The sequence below is a fragment of the Juglans microcarpa x Juglans regia genome, chromosome 8D, assembly GCF_004785595.1.
Source record: "Juglans microcarpa x Juglans regia isolate MS1-56 chromosome 8D, Jm3101_v1.0, whole genome shotgun sequence".
Taxonomy (NCBI): Eukaryota; Viridiplantae; Streptophyta; class Magnoliopsida; order Fagales; family Juglandaceae; genus Juglans; species Juglans microcarpa x Juglans regia.
The window spans coordinates 31,615,128-31,636,293 of NC_054608.1; the positions used below are offsets into that span (position 1 = coordinate 31,615,128).

The window sequence follows — 21,166 nt, forward strand, 5'->3', positions numbered from 1 at the left end:
AACAATTTGCATTATCACCAGTCCATCAGGCCTCTCATTCTCAACAGGCCTTTCCTTCTAAGGGCAACTTAACCTCTCATTCTCAAAACTACTCACCCTACCATCCAGTACATCTGATGGGTTCCTAAGACTCATTCGATCTAGAATTAGCAAATTATAACGTTCAGATAATGTGATTCCAGAAGATTATTACTTTTGGTCAGCATAGCAAATGGAAGTTCTTATAAATATTATCTCCTCAAAAGAATAAAAACAAAAAATTTCGTCTATACTATCCATTTCAGATTATTGTCTACATTGTTCATGTCAGATTATTATCCAAGAAAACGACAAATGATTTTATATATATTGTGTTCACCGTCACATAATTGATGTAAGACGATAAGCATGTATTATTAGAATTACTATTTTGTACTATTCTAATGTCTATATAAAGAAGTCTGTAAAGAAGTAAGGGCATTCAGAAACTCTCATTTGAAGCCTCCTCCCCTCTCGCCCAACTTTTCTAGTCTATCTTCCACACTCTCCAAAATTTGTCTTTTGTAAACAACCTTCCCTTCTTATTGTCTTCCGCTTTCAACCCTTCTGAGAATTAATCTCCTCGTATGTATTATGTCTTTAATGAAGTTGATTTTATTATATATATTTTCTATTTGTTTTGATTATTCATGCATATGGCCGGTTATACTGCTTGTATTAACTGCTCTCATGCATGCTGGTTATACTGCCTATTATTATTAATAAATATACCTGGGACACATCATTGGTATCAGAGCTTTAATATATATTAATATGTAAATATCAAATATAAATATCATAGTATAATATACTATAAATTTTAGTGTGTATACAGTGTGTATATATATATATATATATATATATATACTATCATGTATGCATATCTAGTGTACTAAACATGTATATATTTATATAGGTATTAAAAAAAAGCCCAGCGGCCAGAAAGCCCAGTGGACTCAAAAAGCCCATCTGCACAGCAGGCCAAACCACCAGAAACGGCGCCGTTTCCACTCCAATAAACCCTAAAGGAAGGCCCAGGCCCCCAGTCGAGTCCCCTCAGTTCCCTTCCTCTTTGCGTCACTCGTCTCTCACGCAGCCGTCGGCCCGTTGCACATAGACCCTCACATATCGCCGTCGCCCCCTCAGCCTGAGTCCCCTCACCTCTCGCCGTCGCACCGCTTCAGACAGACCCTTACTCTCGCCGCCGCACCTCCCCTCACCTCTCGCACCAATCGCCGTCGCACACAGCTCCTCTCACAGCCACGCATTTCTCACGGACCCACGGTACTTTCTCTTCCTCTCTCTCGCATTTCTCTCCCTCATCAGCCATCACATGAGCCACGATTATTTATGATTTTTTTGTTGTTCTAAGGTAAATTTTATTTACTATTTAGTATTTACATAGTCATTACTCATTAATCTGCGACTTTGTTTGTTCATTTTAATTTTTGTCAATGATTCTTGAATTTTTTTCATTGTCTGTGACTGTGACTATCTTTGGTTGGTGAGAAATTAAATGTGACTTTGAGTCTGTGACAATGTTTGCATTGTTTGGTCCAACCTTGTAAACAATATATGATTGGATTAATGCTATCTACTAGTCTTTCTGCCCCTTTGTAACAAAATGAAATTATTTGTAAAATTATTTAATTACCATCTGTTAATTTATTTAAAAATCGGGTGTCATGACTCTTTTTAGTGAAGAAGGTTCAGCCACTAAATATGCTCGTAGGGACCGCAATTCCAAATATCGGTTTTTTGTGAATCATCACTGGACTGTTGTTTGATTATGCACTGTTATAGCTCAATTTCACTGGACCCCAATTTCAAATTCCATATGCACTTCTAAATCAGTTATTGGATTTTTTTAGCAAAGCAGATTTTTGTAATAGTAAGTTAGTTACAGATTTTGGAATAAAACAAATTTTTTTTTTAAAGCAGTTTTTTTTATTAATTAATTTTATTTTATTTTTATATTACAAATTTGCATTTTATTAAAACTGGACCAAACTAGAAGAATTGGTTTAGGGGGGTAACCGGTGTGTAATCGGTTTTTGAAAATTCGAAACTGGTACATACCGGTTCGGTCCTAAATTTTGTTCAAAACCAGTCCAAACTGGACCGGTTACAACCCTACAGAGGATGTACAACTTGGAGTCGGAGGTCGAATCAAAGTTGGAGTCGAAGTCGGAGGATGTGCATATTGACTCCGACTTGGTCGGTGCTCAGACCTAGCTTTATCGAATGCTTACTCAACTCAACTCTTTCATTAGTTTTTAAATTTGATTGTTGAAGGAGATACAACTTTAAAATGAAGTTCAAAAAATCAAAACAACCAAATTTATTTATTATTCAAAATGCACGACCAATTCCAACAATTCCAAATATAAAAAATATACTTTTTTTATTTCTTTTAATCACAATTAAACTTTTTTACTTATGAACAATGCATATGAATACTAAACATTTATGCATATGATATTTATGCTAGTACTTGATAACTACCATATATATATGCTACTATAAATACTACTACAAGAATATTAGTGTATGCTGCATCAAAAGAATATTAGTGTATTTATAATGTCTATTCTAATGTAAGATATGTAGTCAATTATATTTATAAGTTATAACTAATATGCACTATATATATATATATCATACATACATATCATATGCATTGATCATGTCTGGATTATATGTGTATTTTGTTCTCTAGCTAATGAGTCAAATTGGATTTTATAGAAGAGAAGTGCTATAGACATAAAAGAATTATATAAAAGTAAACTTATAAAATGACGTGGCTTTATATAGTTTGTTAGATCTATTTTATGATAAAAAGTAACTTTACAATCTGACATACCACATCAAGCTACGTCATTTTATAGGTTTACTTTTGTATAATTTTTTTGTATCTAAAGTATGTCTTTCTACAAAAATTTGTCCACGAGAACATGCATATATAGACTGAATCGAGTGAATTATATAAGAATTTGTATCGCAACACAGTGCAAACTAGTACATTATTCACTAAGAACTCGATTAATAGTTTTTATTCAAAAGACTTAGTCATCCGCCTGGATCCACTAGTTTTACTAAAAAAAACAATTTAAATGTCACAAAACAACGTCGTTTTGAATTCAGGATTACTTCAGCCGAGCTACACACTCAGTGACACACTTTCCTCTCTCTCTCTCTCTCTCTCTCTCTCTCTCTAGATCACTTTGCCCTTTCTCTCTCTTTCTCTCCCTGAAACCCTAGCTTTTTCTATTGATCCATCGTCGCTGGTGACTAGGCCACCGTCCGTTAACGTCATAGAAGCCCTAGCTTTTTCTCTCTACTCTCAATATGTTCCTATCCCTCTCTCTATCTCTCTCTCTCTTGCTTTTTGTATTTTTGTATTTGATTATACATGCTGGGTTCTGTATATAAATGATGGGCTTTACATCTTGCAGAGGTACCAAAAAATGATTTATAGAGCTTTACGAATCTGTAAATATCCATGATAACTCTATACATATGGTTATATATCTATATATATATATATATGAGTAATGTTACATGCAGTCATGGAGTGCGTAAGTCCCGTGTAGTCGATTTGAAAAAGAGTAGAGTCCACTATTAAAAAATTATTTTTTTTTTCACGTGGGTTCCGTATATATTCATTTTTTTTTCGAAGTGATTGCGTGGCACTTGCGAACTCATGACTGTAACTATCATTTCTCTATATATATATTTTGATCACTTGAATATATTTCGTGGCATATTGAAATGCCTACTATCGTATCAAAGTCTATTTCAATACTGTCAGATGCAGGGCTTGGCATGGCCATGTTCAGTACTAATGTGAAACCCATGCCCAAAGACCCTTCAGACACCCAGCCCACTTCCTAAAAAACGGTGTCGGTTTTCCCCTCATATCCAAAACCCCAAGTTCAGTTCCTCTCCTTCTCTTTCTCTCTCTCTCTTTTCTCCCTCCCCGCCGTCTCCCCCCTTTCCCTGTTCCCTCTCTCTCTCTCTCTTTCCTTGGTGCAACCCTCGACAGCCTCCCTCCCATTTCGCTATCTATTTCTCTCTGTCTTCTCTCATCTCTCTATTTCTCCTCTCTTCGCTACATCTCTCGGGAACCACTCCAACCCATCAGCCTTTGTTGTCGGCGTCGTGTACCCATGACGCGACTGTAGTGGCACCATTGTGTCGAGCACCTCCTAGTCTCTCGTCTTTGTGCCGCCTCAATCATTTTTCGCCGCTACTGCCACTGCGACTGCCACCATACTTCTATGCCGTTATCTTCTCGATTAGCGTTGCCATAATCCGCTGCACTCCGACACACACACACCACCTTATTTTGCACCCCTAACTCACCCCCAAGCACCCACACTCACTCTCTTTTCCTATCTTAGAAAGCTTGGCCTTTGGTTTCGAAAAACCCTAGCCGCCACCATCACCTCGCCTCCGATGTTGCATGATCACCGTCTCTCTGCCTACTTCAATGTTCCTCTCTTGGGTCCACCTCTGTTCCTCCCCCCCCTCTCTCTCTCCTTTTCCTTAGCCACGGTCACATCAAAAGCACACCGCCAACCGCCAACCACCAACCACAGTTAAGACGGAAGCAACATATTGCAATAGTGGAGCAACCATCGGCTCACGCTCAAACAATCAGCCACCGAGAGAAACAACTGAGCATTGTGAAGTTGAACCCCGAGTTCATCTCACCAGACCATAAATCAGCCCTTTTTGCCGTCAACCATTGCACGGAGGTAATCGATTTTCGGACTAACCTTGAAAATAACTGTTGTTGGAAACTATGAAATTATGAATTGTGCAGTTGCTTGTGAATATGTGTGGTGGATGAGGGGATTGAAATTGTAGTTGGTTGTGAATCTGTGTGGTGGCCGAGGGCTCCGGTGAAGCATTGGGATTAAAGTTGTGTGATATCTCATATGACAAGGATAAGAGTAGGTGGTGTATGAGATTCCACATTGCTTGGTAAGGAGAAATTCTTTTTTTCTAAGGTTCCAATGAGGCTCCAATTGTATTATTGAATAGTCATTTCGGAGTATAGACCATGTGATTTGGGCCTTCTATTGGGGCATTATAAATGATATCAGAGCCTATCCCAACTAGAAATGTGGGATTTAAGCCTTGCCACCTAAGATGGACAGGCTTGACGAGGATATCTGGAATATAAGAGGGGAGATTGTGATACCCCATGTGATAAGGATAAGGGTAGGTAGTGTATGAGATCCCACATTGCTTGAGGAAGAAGTTCTTGTTCTTTATAAGGTTCCAAGGAGGCTCTAATTGTAGCATTGACTAGTCTTTTTGAAGTATAGTCCATGTGGCTTGAGCCTTCTATTGGGGTGTTACAAGTTGTAGTTTGGTTGTGTTGGGATTGGATGTATGTTTAAAATGCTGTATTTTGTCATAATAAATATTGCTATTGTTATGTCACTCACATATTAATTGCTGCGTTTTTTATTGTATTATAATTGATATTGTAGTTGATAATCTTGTCATTAAACTCTGATTTTTGTGTGTAAGCTAAAATTTATAAAACTGTTGGCTGTTGTGTCAAAGGATGTTTGTGGGTGTGTGTATTATGACCCCAAGCCGAGATAAGACATTATCTCGATGGAGCTCCTTTGGTCACACAGGAGCACTTAATGCTGAGCGATGTCCCTTATTTTGTCACTAGGTGACAACGGGGTTGGGTGAGATGCTAATGCTATCAAGTCGATGCTGTTGCCGAACATGCCGGGTGTGGAACTAGGCATCGCATGTTTCGAAGTCTCGCGCACGGTTATTACCCGTGGTATGGCGAAGGGAGCTAGAGTGTGCAGATGATCCATAGGACAGACTGTTGTGCATACCTTAATAAAATGGATGTTTTATACATGAAAATGTGATTTTCGGGTGTGGTGAAGGCCTTGGTGTTGGGTTATCACTCCCTTCAAGGTCTAAGGTTCAACACCTCATGGGTGTCAACAATCCTTTGGGGTCACACCTCCTGGTGAAAAGTCAGCGATTTAACCAGTTTCGTGTAGGGAAACTTCTGAGGGTGCGGTGCACGGGATTGGGGCTTACTCTGCAAGGGTGGGTCCGAAGGTGCCTTGGAGAGGTTCCCTGACATTAAAAAAAAAAAAAGAAGATTTTTTGGGTGTGCAAGATTAAAAGTCATATTTCTCTACATTTTCGTGTTTGCATAATTTTCTCTTTTTCCACCTTCATGTATTTTGATGTGTTAGACCTAATTTCACTTTACTGAGATTTTGCAAAATCTCACCGTGGTGGTCTCATTTGCGGTTCCACGTAGATTTTGATGCAGAGGATGGGTACATGTATGGAGATCCGGCTCCGCCTAAGGAGTGAAGATTGTGATTATTTTCCCTATGTATTTAAGTGTTATTTATTGGCTTTGATTAATTCTGGATGACTGACATTTTTATGTCTGAGGCTGGAAGACTTGTGTTGTATGGACATTAGCGTGATCGTGTAATTTAATTTCTGGTACTGTAATTAGCTTAATTTGTGTCGACTTTTTTATTTCCGCTGCTTTGTAACTGTACACATTATTTTATCATGTAAGCACACTGTATTCTTCACATTGTGTGAGGGGTGTATGACTCATGTGGCCAACATCCCACTGTCGCGGCTGCCGCCAAATCACAAGCGGGGGGCAGGGGGCCCCACAACCAACACCCTCCTTGTATTACAGATTTGCTATAAAATATTTCCCCATTCTCTCATATTTTTTTTTTTGCAAGTCAGTGTCTCATATTTCATTATTAAAAGTACTCAGAAACCATTCTCTCATATGTTGTCTTTTACTTTTTGATGTTAGAGCTTTTTCTCCAGATTTAATAGAGGCTGTTGTATCAGGTCTGTGGTGATGCTGCGAGGAACACTAGCTATATAATAAGTCTTCAATTCATTCAATTTATTGGTGAGTCACTTGTGCTGGGTTCTTCGTGGAAAGCTGAAGCTCAAGGGCCCGAACTCAGGGGGTATAACTATCCAATCAATTTGATTCTTTGTGATTTATACTTTTTGCAAATTCTGAGAGCGGAAGTGAGAGTTGAAAATATTTCTGGGTTGTGGTAATTTAATTTTCTTCTTTCATATTCACTTTAATTAGGGAAGTAAGATCCGGCCGGGCCAATTGAGCTAAGTGGGCCCCGGTAGTTACACAAGACTCTCCCCATGTACCTGACCTGACTTCATCCCTATCCTAAACAACTAAACAATGGCGTCGTGTAAATTTCTAAAACCCTAAAACTCTACAATTTGGACTTGGCTTCCTCTTCTGCAAATCTCCTCTGCTTCTACTTCTAGCAATCAGGATGCTCTCTCGTCTTCTCCCCAAAGCCTCACATTTCCGTCTCCTAACTTTAATTTCCTCCAAATCCCATCCTTATCTCCCCAACCCTCATTTTCCCCCAAACCCTCACTTCTCTCCCCTCCTCAAATTCTTTTCCGATCACAGCAATAGCAACAATGGCAAATTCGACCAATCCGCATCTACTCCATGGAATCTTTCACGCGATAGTGATGGTAAGCTTGACCAATTCTTTGCCCAAGACTCTGGACACTCTCCCGCCAGTGAGGACGATCACTCATGGTTGAGAGCGAGTGAGGAGAAGACGAATGCCGAGGAGGAGTGGACCACTGCTGAGGGTTATAAGCCCTGGAGCTTCATGGAGGAGGAGAGCAGGGACGATGTGTTTGGTCTAAAGGGGGAGGGTGTGCAGGAGGAGCTCGGTGACACTAAGGCTGAGAGTTCTAGTTTTGATGATGGTGCGGATGGGGACCGGCGTGAGGAGGCTATGAGGCTTGAGAGGGAGGAGCAGGAGCTCAGTGCTATACTCAAAGGTAAACAAATGACCCCACGATGTTTGTATGATATAATTTACGAGACAAAAACTGTTATTGTTGGTAATCTTGGATTACTAATATGTGGGTATCTATTGAGCTTCTTTTGATTCTCCCTTTTCTTCTGGTTTGTGATAATGCTCTGTTGGGGTGGTTATTTTGAATGCATAGGATCGGGATGTTTGTTTATTGGTTATATCATAAACAAGCATGCCTTAAGCTAGTGTTGTGTGAGTGAGTGAGAGAGTTTGACTGTCTTGGTACTTGGCTACATACTTTTATCATCAAGGTGAAAGCCATCACTTTCCTCGAATCTTCCAGTTGTCTGCTGACTCAATAATATATAATTGCAGGTCCAAATCGTGCATTTGGTGACCTTATTGCTGCATCTGGAATCACTGATGAAATGCTGGACAGTTTGATTGCACTGAAGGATTTTGCAGGGATTGAGGGACTGCCGCCTTTAAGTGAAATAGAGGAAATGCGTTATGAGAAAAATACAAGAAAAATCACAAGAGCTGAAATTGAGCGCCAGAAGCAGGAGGAAGTTGCCAGAGCAAGAGTGAGACAAGTAGACGAGAAGGGAAGAGCCTATGGAACTGGGAGAAGGAAATGCAGTATAGCCCGTGTCTGGATTGAACCTGGTGATGGAAAATTTGTAGTTAATGATAAACAATTTGATGTCTATTTTCCCATGCTTGATCATCGTGCTGCTCTCCTGCGACCTTTTTCCGAGACAAAGACCTTGGGCCTTTGGGATGTCAAATGTACTGTGAAAGGAGGTGGTGTCTCAGGTGAGTCTGTGTTCATAGCTAAAAATGTAATTGTACATTAACTTCTTTGATGGGATTAGCTTGGTTTCCGTTTTTGGAAAATAATTTTTTTTTCCATTTACTGATAAAAAAAAATAGTCAATGAGAACAAGGGAGAATTTTATTTCACAACAACTGCCCCCCCCCCCCCCCCCCCCCCCCCCCCCCCCCCCCCCCCCCCCCCCCCCCCCCCCCCCCCCCCCCCCCCCCCCCCCCCCCCAAAAAAAAAAAAACAAAAAATCTCTCTGGTATAACAAACTTGGAGTATTTCTTTTTGATACTGTATTAAGTATGCTTCAGTCTGTAGCATAAGGCAGAATAAAGTTAGACGTGTGACCTGTATACAGATTCATTATTTTTCATCAGCAAATGTGATTTTACTTCAAAAAAATAGATTAGTAAAATAAAAGAGGCATGTTCTCCAATATAGGAAGTTAACAATGCTGAAAACACTCAAGAAGGAAGTTAACAAATGCTTGACAGTCCCATGTAATACATCTACTGGGGAAATTCTTACTCCATTTGTTCCAAGAATATTACTAGTTGAACCACCATCCAGTGGATATTACTATCCCAGTCTCCCTCCTACCGTTCATAGTGGATGGAGATTATACTTTGATGAACTTCTTCCTATATTCAGCTATGATTGACTAAACAAGAGAGAAGGATTAAAAGGTGCCTCAAAACTGTACAATTAATAGTCTGGGATGTTATGTTTGATTAGTGGATGATGCTTTTGTACTTCTCAATTGGAGTTTATTTTTACTTTTATCGAATATAATATTATACTCTTAACATAACTCTATATCTATGCTTGTTGAAGCCTGGAGGTAGTTGCTTTTTTGTCTTTATGACCAGTTTAGCTCATGGCATGGTGATTGGTCAATGATAAAAAAAAGTTCTGGTTCACACTTCTAATGTCAAATTGTTCATATCCACACTTATAGTTGGTTTTGGCCTTGACCTCTCAATTGGTTATCCAGCTTCCATATTGCCCTGAATAATTTGCATGCAGCCATGGGGGTTGTCTCAACTCAAATGGGTTGGATGGGCCCTTGGTCTTGTTAACTATGAGCCATTCTCGACCACCTTCATGGGAGTTATCCATCTAAAATTACAATAGAACTTATAGAGAAGCCAAGTTTCTGTTAGGGACCACAGACACATGCCATGCAAAGACACAACCGAACAATAACCTCAAAGGGGGTTTGGAACCGTTTGTTGACTGAGCATGAGCTGAATTGCTTTGTCTTGCTGTACTTGATAATTATATGCACATTTGCATGCTATATGGGTCTTTGTTTCGGTTAAATTTTATTCACTAATCCATCTTTACGTTCTCATTTACTCTTTACCTGGCAAGACTTGCTTGGTTGTCTTGATTGCTATTGCTCATATTGTGTGAGACTCAGCTCTAGTCCATCTGTGTATTTATTTTATTTTTTCAAACAAACCAAGTTTGAGTGGTCTCTAAAGCAGAAATGCTTTGTGATACGTTTCCAATTCTTTTGGAGATATTAGAGATTCCATAAATTTTCTAGTGTAATGTTTTAGGGGATCAGCTTTTTATGTACAACATTCGTTACGCTTTAGGTCTCTCCTCTTTGTAATAGAAATTCTTATTACTTATAAAAAAAATCACTGCTCCATCTCCACTTCCCATTGTGTTCCTTCTTCTGCCTCAGATGCTTGGTATGATGTTGGTTTTAAGGTCAGAATATTAACCATCTTCCGTGAGGACTTTATTTGATATTATTTATTTGATGTTAGAGTTATATTTGTACCTAGTAGCATCTTCTCTTTTGTATGCAATGTAAATGGTAATGTCGTGTGCAATCAATCCCATGTTTCAGTATGTGCTGGAATTTTACTTCTAATTTTGCTTGAACTTGTCACTTGCCATCTTGCCTTAATCATTTGTGAATATGGAAGAACTTAGATGGACTTGATTGCAGGCCAAGTTGGAGCAGTTCGATTGGGGATCAGTAGGGCCTTGCAAAATTGGGAACCAGATATGCGTCCTGCACTCAGAGCTGGTACAATCTCTACATACCATAATTTGCATATTATTGTAGTTTTCATTTGAAATCATAAGCTCTTTCCTCTTTTCCTGGCCAGGGTCCACCACATTATGTGGAAATGCATCTTTATAAGTCACAAGCTTTTTATAGAATTTGCAGTCTCTTTGAATGTGACATCTTCTGTTGCTTGATGTTATGTGTTTTGTTCCTATATCTTCTTCTGCTAAAATAGTCAATCTGTTTACCAGCCGGTTTTTTGACGAGGGACTCACGTGTGGTGGAAAGGAAAAAACCAGGCAAAGCAAAAGCAAGAAAGAGCTTCCAATGGGTCAAGCGATAATTATTTGCCGGTATGGGGAGCTTTTGGTTCTATGCAGGACCTGTTTTATACATGGAACTTCAATTTTGCCGCATGATGACAATAACTTTCTGAGATCTGTTGTTTGGCTCTTTATCTTTGTTTATCTCTCTTTCAAATGCATTGGCTTTATCTTTTTGATGCACTAATATCAATAAACCTGTTTTCACTTTGCAAAATAATCTTAACTAAAATTTAAAATATAATAGCTGTGTAGGAGATCTTGACATAACACCAAAACTAACGATTTAGTACTTCAAAATCAATAGGAAAATAAAACTTAAAAGGTAGGGATTTCAAAGTCCTAGGTTTTTTTTCTTAATAACTATAATGAATTTCAAAATAAAAAAATGCTTATAAATATATTTTTATTGAATATTTTGGGGGGTTTTTATTAAATTTTCTTTCCCTCTATTTAAGGATTTCTCTTATTTAATATCTGTTTTTCAAATACATAATTCAAATAAAAATCTCGAGGATGTCTATTATACACTTTTCGACTAAATATTATTATTTGTTAAATAAGGCAAACAAAATTCAAATAAATTTACAAAATAATATTTGACTAACGAGTTGTTTATATATAATTCAAATGCAACAATTATATTTTCAAAATCTAATTGTTTGTTTGAGTATTATAGCGAACAGTAATTTTAATCAACATTTGATTAATTCAATACAATAATATTTTCGTCCATTAAAATATACATATATACGTACTCTCTATATCTGAATATTTGGATGCCTTGGCACTCTTATATGAGTTACAACTTAGAGCATTCACATTGGGACCACCAAATGTTTTTCTAAATTTTATTCCAAAATCATATTTCTTTATTTTAGCTACTCATCTTTCCTAGACATCCCACTCCCTATTCTTCTTCTATTTTATTAAAATAATTTTTTCCTATTCTTTCTTTATTATTATTTTAATTCACTTTCATTTACAATATTAATTATTCATTCTTTTGTCTTTTTTCTTATATTTTGAACTATTACTCTCTAGGGAATATTTTAAACAAAAAACGAAATTATTTTTTGCAGGTACGATAATATTTTCAAAATTACTATTTTTTAAGAATAATTTAATTTTTTGTCAAAATTTGCCTTTCCTAACTATAATATTTTATATTTTGTAACGGCTAAATTTTCAACGGTAATCATTTTTGTCCTTCTCCTAACAGTAATAATTTTTTGTCATTTTTCTAACTGCCATATTTCCAAATGGTAATATTTTGCTGTATAAATAAGAGCACTTGCTCTTTCATTGACATCTAGAGCAACTTAAGTTTAATTTGAGTTTCAAAGAAAATTTTCATTTTGGCCTCATTCTTTACTCTGTTCTTTAAATGACTCGTTCTTTCTTTCATAAATTGATTATTCACTTAGACTCTGAAAATGAGTTGGAAATTGTTATCAAAGAACAAGGAGTATCAACATCCACTTGTCATGGTACTCGTCAATGTCGTAAGTACATTAGGCGTGATCATATACAAGAGCATGAACGACTATTTTGTTACTATTTTGCAGAATCACCAAAATATTCTTTGAATCTATTTCGAAGGAGATTTCATATGGGTCATACTCTTTTTCTTTGTATTCAGTATGAGATAGAGGCTTAGAGCATTAGCATTGGATTGGCTATTATACTCTTCAAATTTTGAAGAATATGTAACTTTTTCGCTTTTAGCTAGGGCTGCAACCCGACCTGGTAAAGCCGGGTTTGCACCCGACCCGACCCGAGAACATTCATATAAGGCGCCAACTCGAACAGACTCGACCCAAACAAAATCAAACCGGGTCGAACCCGTATGACCCGACCTTTAAAAACAAGGTCGTTTTCATGTTTCCAAAAACGAAAACCGATTCGCTTAGGAAAAAAAAAACCGATTCAATGGTTTACAAACCACGGGAGAGGAAGAGAGAGAAGGGGTCTTGGGATTGAAGGAGAAGATCTCGAGCTGAGGTGAGGCATCCCCAAGCCTCGACTTGCCCAGCACTAGCAGCGGTAACAAATCTACAAACGGCGGCGTCTAGCTCAAGCAAAGTTACACTGACGGTAGAGAACCAGAACTGTAAATGGCATGCTGAATCTGATAAGGGGGAGACCCGCCTTCATGGAAGAAAAGGTACTCGAAGCTTGGGTTCAATAGTGGTGGTGGTAGTGGAGGAGGTGGATTAGACTCTGGTGGGGGATCGAAATATAGAAGAATAAGAAAGAAGCTCAAAGGATGATGAGTTGCTTTCATGGCGAATTTTTCTTCGTATCTCTAATTAATTTCTTTTCTTTCTCCTAATTCATCTCGCAAATTTTCTATATGGTGAGCCTGCATGTGGACTATGTGGGCAGCTTGTGGTTTGGGTTTGAGGAATCAAGGTCAAATAATGATATTTGCTCAAGCCTGAGAGGAGAAACAATGCTAGAAAAATAGAGACGGGACACATGCTAAAGGGTTTCTTCTCTATGGCGTTTTAATGGAGTCTTCACCATGAGAGAAATGGCTTTTAATGCAAAAAAGAAAGAAATTGGAAGAGATGAGTTAAAGGCTGCAAAGGAAATGGAGGAGAGAGAGAGAGAGTAAAAGCCAAAGGATGAAAACATTCAGAACTTGTGCTTCTCGAGGCATATCAACGGCCATAAATGTTGAAGCTTTACAGGAGATGTAATATATGAAAGACAATGCAAGATGGTGTCAGAGCCAATAGAAAAAAGTTGCGAGAGTCATACTCGTACGCATTAACTTCGGTGGCAAGTTTTAAACTTATAGAGTCGGTGGAATTAACACCCGAAGAACAAATCCGACATTAAGCAGGTTGAGAACCAATTTGTGACCCGTCAATTTGTCGGACGGATCAGATTGAATAAATCGGATCAATCGGTTCGTCGGCCCATGTGCACAGGCCTACTTTTAGCTAATCATTTAAAACTTAAAGTCTACATTGGATTAGTCATTACACTCTCTATAATAATAAAATATTATTATTTTTTATTTTTATATTTTTATAATTAATTTTTATTTTTTAATTAATTTTATTTTCATAACCTCCTATAATGTCCAACAATCATATTCATTTTCATTTTCACAATCCAATAAACAAAATTTCGAAACACGATATCAATATTATCAAAATAATTCTATCGATCTTCAATGCAACCAAGCCAATTCTCACAAACATCATCACCAACTAATGCAAAATAAGAGTAATGAATAGGGTGGTAACCAACATATAAAACTATGAACATCACACCCATATTTGTGATCCAAAATAACAAAAAGCCACAAAATAATCATGGGCTACAATTCCAAAACAAATACAACCACAATATACAAAACAACTCCTATAATGCCTATAGACACGACTGTCAATAATTTATCTAGCTTTGTATAAACAATAATCTCAATAACCTACCCCAACTTCCAAACTGAAAATTAGGTAAATTATTATAAACCTTACATAACATGAAACAAACAGAGGCTAGATATTTGTTGATATACATTCAACAACCCTGGTAATCATCATTCATTAATCACAGCTTGACTATTTGCTGAAATATATTGCGTTAAACACATTTAAATTTTTCTCAAAGTTGTAACTAAGAGGAAGGCAAAGCCACAGATTCAAAAAAGAGCAGTCACATACAATGTATAATACATTTCATAAAAGGAAAAAAAAAAAATATTGATCCCAAAATCAAGCCATAATGTTCATTAACCACTTTAATTTCAAAAAATTCAAACAAAGTCGAGTATTCCACTTTCAAGAACCCCAACCCCTCCCAGCCTACCCCTAAAATTAGAAACAAAAGTCACAAGATCAGGATGTGAAAAGGATGGGCATTACCTGATCTAGGGATAGAAGATCCTGGAGACAGAGTTGACGACGGACGAGTGGAATCGGTCTCGGACTTGGACCAAATTCAAAGGCGGGTCTCTTCTTTCTGAAAAAGCAGGAATATGTGCTTCAAGTTTTGAATGAAAATACGAAAGTGGAAACAAAGAAGGTCATGGTGCTTTTGCTAAATCCCAGTGGCACGCAAAAGCTAAACCTTCTGCTCCCTTGCCACTCACTCCCCGAGACCAACAAATTCAAACCCAAACATCAATAAAATCAAACCCAAACATCAACAAAATCAGAGCTAGAATCAAAGCTAGGGTTTCGAATCACACCCAAGCAACATCAACAAAATGAATAAAATCAAACCCAAACCAACAAAATTCATCAAAATCAAGGTAGGGTTTCGAATCTTACTGTGTGCTTGGGAGTGCCGTGCTGCCGCTATGCCGTGCTGGGGAGTGCCGTCGCGGGAGAGAACGTATGCGGGAAGGAATGGTTGCGGGAGAAGAGAAATGGGGAAGAGGAGAAATGGGGAAGAAGAGAAACAGGGAAGAAGAGAAAAAAAAAAAAAACGAGAAGAAGAGAAAGAACGAAGAGATGCGGGAGAGTGAAGAAGAGAAGAAGAGAAAAAAAATAGATGAAGAGAACAGAGAAAGGAGAGAAAGGAGACGCGGGAGAGGAAAAGGAAAGAAGAGAAGAAACGTGGGAGAGGAAGAGGGAAGAAGAAAGAGAAAGGAGACGTGGGAGAGAGAGACACGATATTAATAACCAATTAATTTGGAGGTGAAATAGTACTTTTCATCTTTGAAGAAAAAGATGAATTTACTGTAGCTAATATTTAGGATGAAAAGTGTTTGGCTAATTCAATGTGGGCCAACTATTGATAAAGTTAGTTAAATTTAGAGATAAAATGTTATTTGAAGAAGCCAATGTGGATGCTCTTACAAGCCTTACTTCATCCAAGGAAGAGATAATACTAGAAGAATCGATCTATCTTCCCTGTAAAAGATAACCACTGCATTTAGAATGCTTGAGCATTGAGTAACTGCCAATTTCATGAATAAATACATACAAATTGGAGAAAACATCGTAATGGAGAGCTTGAAAAAAATTGTGGAAGTGGTCATAAATAATTTTTCTAATCAATATTCGAGGTCTCCAAATGTCAATGATATTGCTCGATTGGTCTCTGATGGTGAACAACGTGGATTCTTAGAGATGCTAGGGAGCATTGATTGCATGCACTGGAAGTGAAAAAATTGCTCGTTTGCATGGAAGGTATGTGCCTCGGTCACAGTCGTGAACAAACTATAATCTTAGAATCGGTGGCATCATATGATCTTGAGAAATGCTCTAGTTACAAAAAGATCCTACAAAAATAAACTCACAAAGTGACGTGACTTGATGTGGTAAGTTAGATTGTAAAATATAAATAAGCAAACCAATCACTCCTCTGACGGAACTGGCCCCTTCGGCTCTAGCTCTTCCTCTGCATCAAAGTCTACGGTCCCATAAAATGGAACATTTAAACATAACACTTTTTCCCATAAACCATAGTGAGATTTCGCAATCTTAGTAAGTAATCAACATGCAACAATTAAGAGTTTAAAACATGCATTTATACAACCAACAAAGTAAGGCAACCATACAACCAAAAGATCAGAATATCATTTCTTCTACCCTTCCCAAAAATAAAACATTTAAATAGAACACTCATGCCAAAAACCCCTTTGGCCCAAACAAAACCATTTATTACGCATGCACCATAGTCTCCCTTATGGACCATGCACATACCCTAGCTCCCTTCATCACACCACGGATAACGACCGTGCATGTGATTTTGTTACGAGTGTTGCCCAGCTCCGCGCCCGGCACGTAACGTGACCAGACAACCTCTAGGCCCCGCCAGTAGAGGGGTCATGGAGTCGGCACGAGAGCGTTATTGTCTCGTCCGAGCCCGTTGTTGCCCGTCGACAACCCAGGAGACGTCACTTAGTTTATTACGATCCCGCGTAACCAGAGGAGCTCTACCAAGATAATGCCCCATCTCAACTTGGGGTCGTGATACATACGCACTCACATGTTATTACCAAAACACGAAAATCCAGTTTCCAAACCAAACAACAAGGTACAACACATCACAGTTAGATAATCAAAGCGAACAATAATAACAGAAAATGTGCAGATGCATGACAAGCAATATATTGGATGACATGACATAACACACATCAAGCAATACACAACATCACAACAGTCACATGTACATAGATTCACAAACCAAGCTGCACGCGTAATCCCATCCTTCATCCAGCCAAGGGCCCAATTCCCAACCACTACTACGATATCAAGCCCAACACTTCATCGGGCCCAAAACCCTTCTCAACACAACCAGACTGCCCACAACGTTAGTGATAAAATTATGTTCTAAACTCAAAGGTTGCATTGGAGAGGTCCTTATGATGCGGACAAGAAAATATGGAAGATCGAGTGCGCATCGGTCTACAGGTCCCGTGATTGGACGAGTGCTCTTGTCGCTATGCAGACAAACACAAAACAGTTAGATTATCGTAAAAACGTAAACCAGAAATTAAATGCAACGCAAGACAGATTTGGCTCACCAAGATGACGCCAAAAGGGGCAGCGCAACGGTGGATTTGGGTGAGACAGAGGGCTTTTGGTGGGTTTTTCATGAAGAGAATACCAGATCTGGGTTGCTAGTGGGCGGTAGAAAGAGGTGCTATGGTGGGGGCATGGCAGAGCATGGCGGGACAACGACGGATTTGGGCTCAAACTCACGGGTAGGAGTGGAATTGAGAGGATGGGGTGACAGAAAGGAAAGTGGGGAACTCAGGGGTGGTTGCGCAGCCTTGAGAAGGTAGGTTGAGGCGGCTGAGCACTGCGGCGCTAGGGCAAAAATACCCCTAAAGGCTTCGGGAAGGGGGATTTGAGGGAGAGGAAGATGGTGGTGATGAGTTTGAGAGAGGGAGAAAGCTTTGAGATGGTTTTGAAAGGGAGAGGCTCAACCTGTTTATAGGCCGAGTGGGGGTTCTCGGCAATCGTAGCCACAACTGCGATTGGGGATGGTGAACGGCGTGAGGTCTACGAGAGACCCACGCGTGGCACACAACCAATGGCCTCCCGCGATAGTGAGCCATTTCCATGGCTGAAGCAGTCACGGGTTGCAGAGAGGGGTGGGGGAAAACGCTGGATGCAGGGCTCACGGGTTGGGGACGTTGGGTGGTGGCGCATGCCAGTGGTGGAGGGGTTCGTAGTGGAGGACGCATGGCGAGGCAAGGCTAGTGGTGAGGGGCGGCGAGCTCACGAGTTTGCAAGTGGGAAGAAGAAGAAGAAAAGAAGGAAAGAAAAGAAAGAGAGAAGAGAAGAGAAAGAGAGGATGCGGCGCTGGGGGAGGGGAAACCAGAAAGTGATAGGGTTTTTACCCTTTAGTGATGAAACGACGCCGTTTCAGGGGTGGGGGAAAAATTTCTCCTTACCCAAAATGGTGTCGTTTTGAGATGGGAAGGGTGGGCTTCCCTTAAGGCACACGGGCTAGGCTCGAATTCCACACTTACTCGGCCCAAAAACTCAAACTCCACACACAAGCCCCCTTTCCTAATCCACTACCCCATAAGGCCCAAACCAAAAAGAATAAAGGAAATAATAGAAATAAAATACAAGGAAATAAAATAAAATAAAACAACCATAATACTATTTAAATAAATAAAAACACCCAAATTTTGGGATCTCACAATTATTCAATTAATCGAAATGACTACACTATGAGGTATTATCTTACCGATGATATTTATCCAAAGTGATCAACATTTGTGAAGACGATCACATCTCCACAAGGGAACAAGAAAGGATGTAGAGCGTGCCTTTTGGGGTCCTTCAACAATGCTTTGCAATTGTTTATGAACTAGCTTGAATGTTCAAATTAAGAATATTATGAAAGTATGCGTAATTTTACATAACATGATTATCGAAGATAAGCGAGATGATAATAGAGTTCTCAACTTCAAGTACAAACAAGTTGATGAGAGTCCTTCCTGAACAGTCGCGCAATCATACAACTGGATTTATGGAGTTTATTCAATGTCATCATCAAATTAGAGACAGTTCAGCTTATTCTCAGCTCCAATTGGACCTAGTTGAACATCAATGGCAATTATATAGCCAGCTTTAGAAAATGTCCTTAGCTAGTGTAATATCTGTTGTCAGTTTGGTATTTCCATTCCTATATACGATTTCAATTCCCTAATAAAATTTATCACAACAAGATTTGGACTAATTTTATCCCGAACATCCGTAATATCTATTGTAAAAAAACGAAGTTTCTATAAAAACAATATCCTCAATAACATGCATCCAATATCAAAAGTATTATCCAACATCACAGACAATGTCCTCAAATAATAAAAAAAACACTTGAAGAGATACAAATTAACTAATGATTACCGTTGGTGAAAATTGTCGAAATGATTAAAGAAGTTATACAAAATTGTTACTTCAAAATGTAAATGCTTTTCTGCATTATGTTTTGCCATAATTTCCATTTGATGTTGCTGGAAATATTTTATTGTACTTCAGGTAAGGCAGTGACATTCCTCAACATGATCATCTCCTCCTTTTCTAACCGCTCACTCTCCACTTTCTCCTCAACTTTAAACATGACAAATTGAAGTTTGTCCATTTTCAACCTTAGTCTCTGGTCCTTCTGCCGTATTTTATGATCCCCATTTCTCGATCATAATGCATTTTTTGCTCTTTAAAATGGAAATACTCTTTCTCTTGAGCGCATGACTCATCAAGAAGAGTATACTTCATTCTAGAGATCTCGACAATGTTCTCAGTTGGCCTATTTGGAGACTTTCGTTTTGCTTTCTCCCCTTTACTTCCCATTGGTCTCTCCAAGTCGGCAACATCATTGTCAAGAACATGCTCCCCCTCCGCATCATTTACTGAATCTAGAGTAACAGAGGTACGAGTTGAGGTTGGCAACATCGTGGATCTTAGCTTTAGACCGTCCTTGGAGCAACGCTTGGCCCATTTTGGTTGGTCCTTCAATAGATGCCAACAATGCTCAAATACAAATTGGGTTTTCTCCACATATTGGTACATAATTTTTGTTTTTTCAAACTTGCAAATACAACAAACAGAAAAATCATTAGTGTGTATTTATCCAAAACCAAACCAACACAGTGTGTACAATAGCGATGAGAAGCTAGTGGATGGATATATCTTCTCTTGCTCGGTCAATCCACTTTGATTTAACTCTTTCACTTGGGCTAGCTTCGTACAGAATTTATTTGTCGCTTTTTGAATCACTGACCACAGATGCATTAAGGACCCAATGGTCTACTTCGTTGTACTTTGCTTATACTGATTGAAGTATAATAGATTCTTCTCCCGAAGTTGGGTATGCTTTTGATCTGTCCCTTGGGTGAAGTTGGCACCCCTCTGCGATTTTGTTTTACCGTCAATGCTTGACCCATTTTCATGGTAGAAATTTTATTTTGACCATATAAATATTTTTTTATATAAAATATTATTTAATATAGTAGTTGTATAAGTTAATTATATAATTTTCATCTAATCTATTATCATTGTATATAAGTTTTTGTCCTTAGCTAAGTATTTGCCACAACATTAGATATTGGAAAAAAACTTGTAGGAAAAGGCCAAATTTCTTGTAGGGACCCCAAATACAAATTGGCTGGCTAGGATTTCCAATATTACTAGTAGATCCCAATGATAGTAATTCTGATGCTCATTTATAAAAGACTCATATAAGAAAGATGATTATAAAGATAACAAAAATAACAAGCACATTCATACATATGAATTTTTTCATTCCATATCCAACAATCTAGTTGAACATACTTAATTATAAAGTTGGTGAATGTTGCCTAGATGACTGACACAAGAGGGGGTGAATTGAGTTGTATTTAAAAAATTCACAATTATAAGCCAAATATACAATATAAAATATGAATAAAATACGATGCATCAGTAAAAATAAAGAGTAAGGATAAAAGGAAGCAAACTTAGTATTTTAACGAGGTTCAGCCCCACTACCACGTCCTCGCGTCAAACTATCCCTTGAGGATTCCCAAATTTATTATTCAATCTGCTTCAGGTGGAGATAGAAACCTATTACACATTTGAGCAATACTGCTACAAAGCATCCTTGTAGAACATCCTCTATACTTGCAATCACCTTACACGTGGTGATTCAACGTCTATTC

The 21,166-nt window shown here is 38.4% G+C and overlaps 1 protein-coding gene across 3 annotated transcripts; it reads left to right on the top strand.

Annotated features, from left to right (window-relative positions):
- Positions 1 to 1,086: 1,086 nt before the first annotated feature.
- Positions 1,087 to 11,188, top strand: LOC121242843 (30S ribosomal protein S9, mitochondrial). Of its 3 annotated transcripts, none has more exons than XM_041140821.1 (6): positions 1,087 to 1,302; positions 6,901 to 7,025; positions 7,157 to 7,890; positions 8,244 to 8,684; positions 10,658 to 10,738; positions 10,972 to 11,188. In XM_041140821.1, exons 3-6 carry the CDS (start codon positions 7,362 to 7,364, stop codon positions 11,061 to 11,063), a joined length of 1,143 nt encoding a protein of 380 aa, XP_040996755.1. In that variant the 5' UTR covers positions 1,087 to 1,302; positions 6,901 to 7,025; positions 7,157 to 7,361; the 3' UTR covers positions 11,064 to 11,188. The 3 variants fall into 3 exon arrangements, with proteins under 3 accessions (XP_040996755.1, XP_040996756.1, XP_040996757.1); XM_041140822.1 differs by having other exon boundaries at positions 1,111 to 1,302; positions 6,877 to 7,025; XM_041140823.1 differs by lacking the exon at positions 1,087 to 1,302 and adding an exon at positions 4,141 to 4,778.
- Positions 11,189 to 21,166: the final 9,978 nt, after the last annotated feature.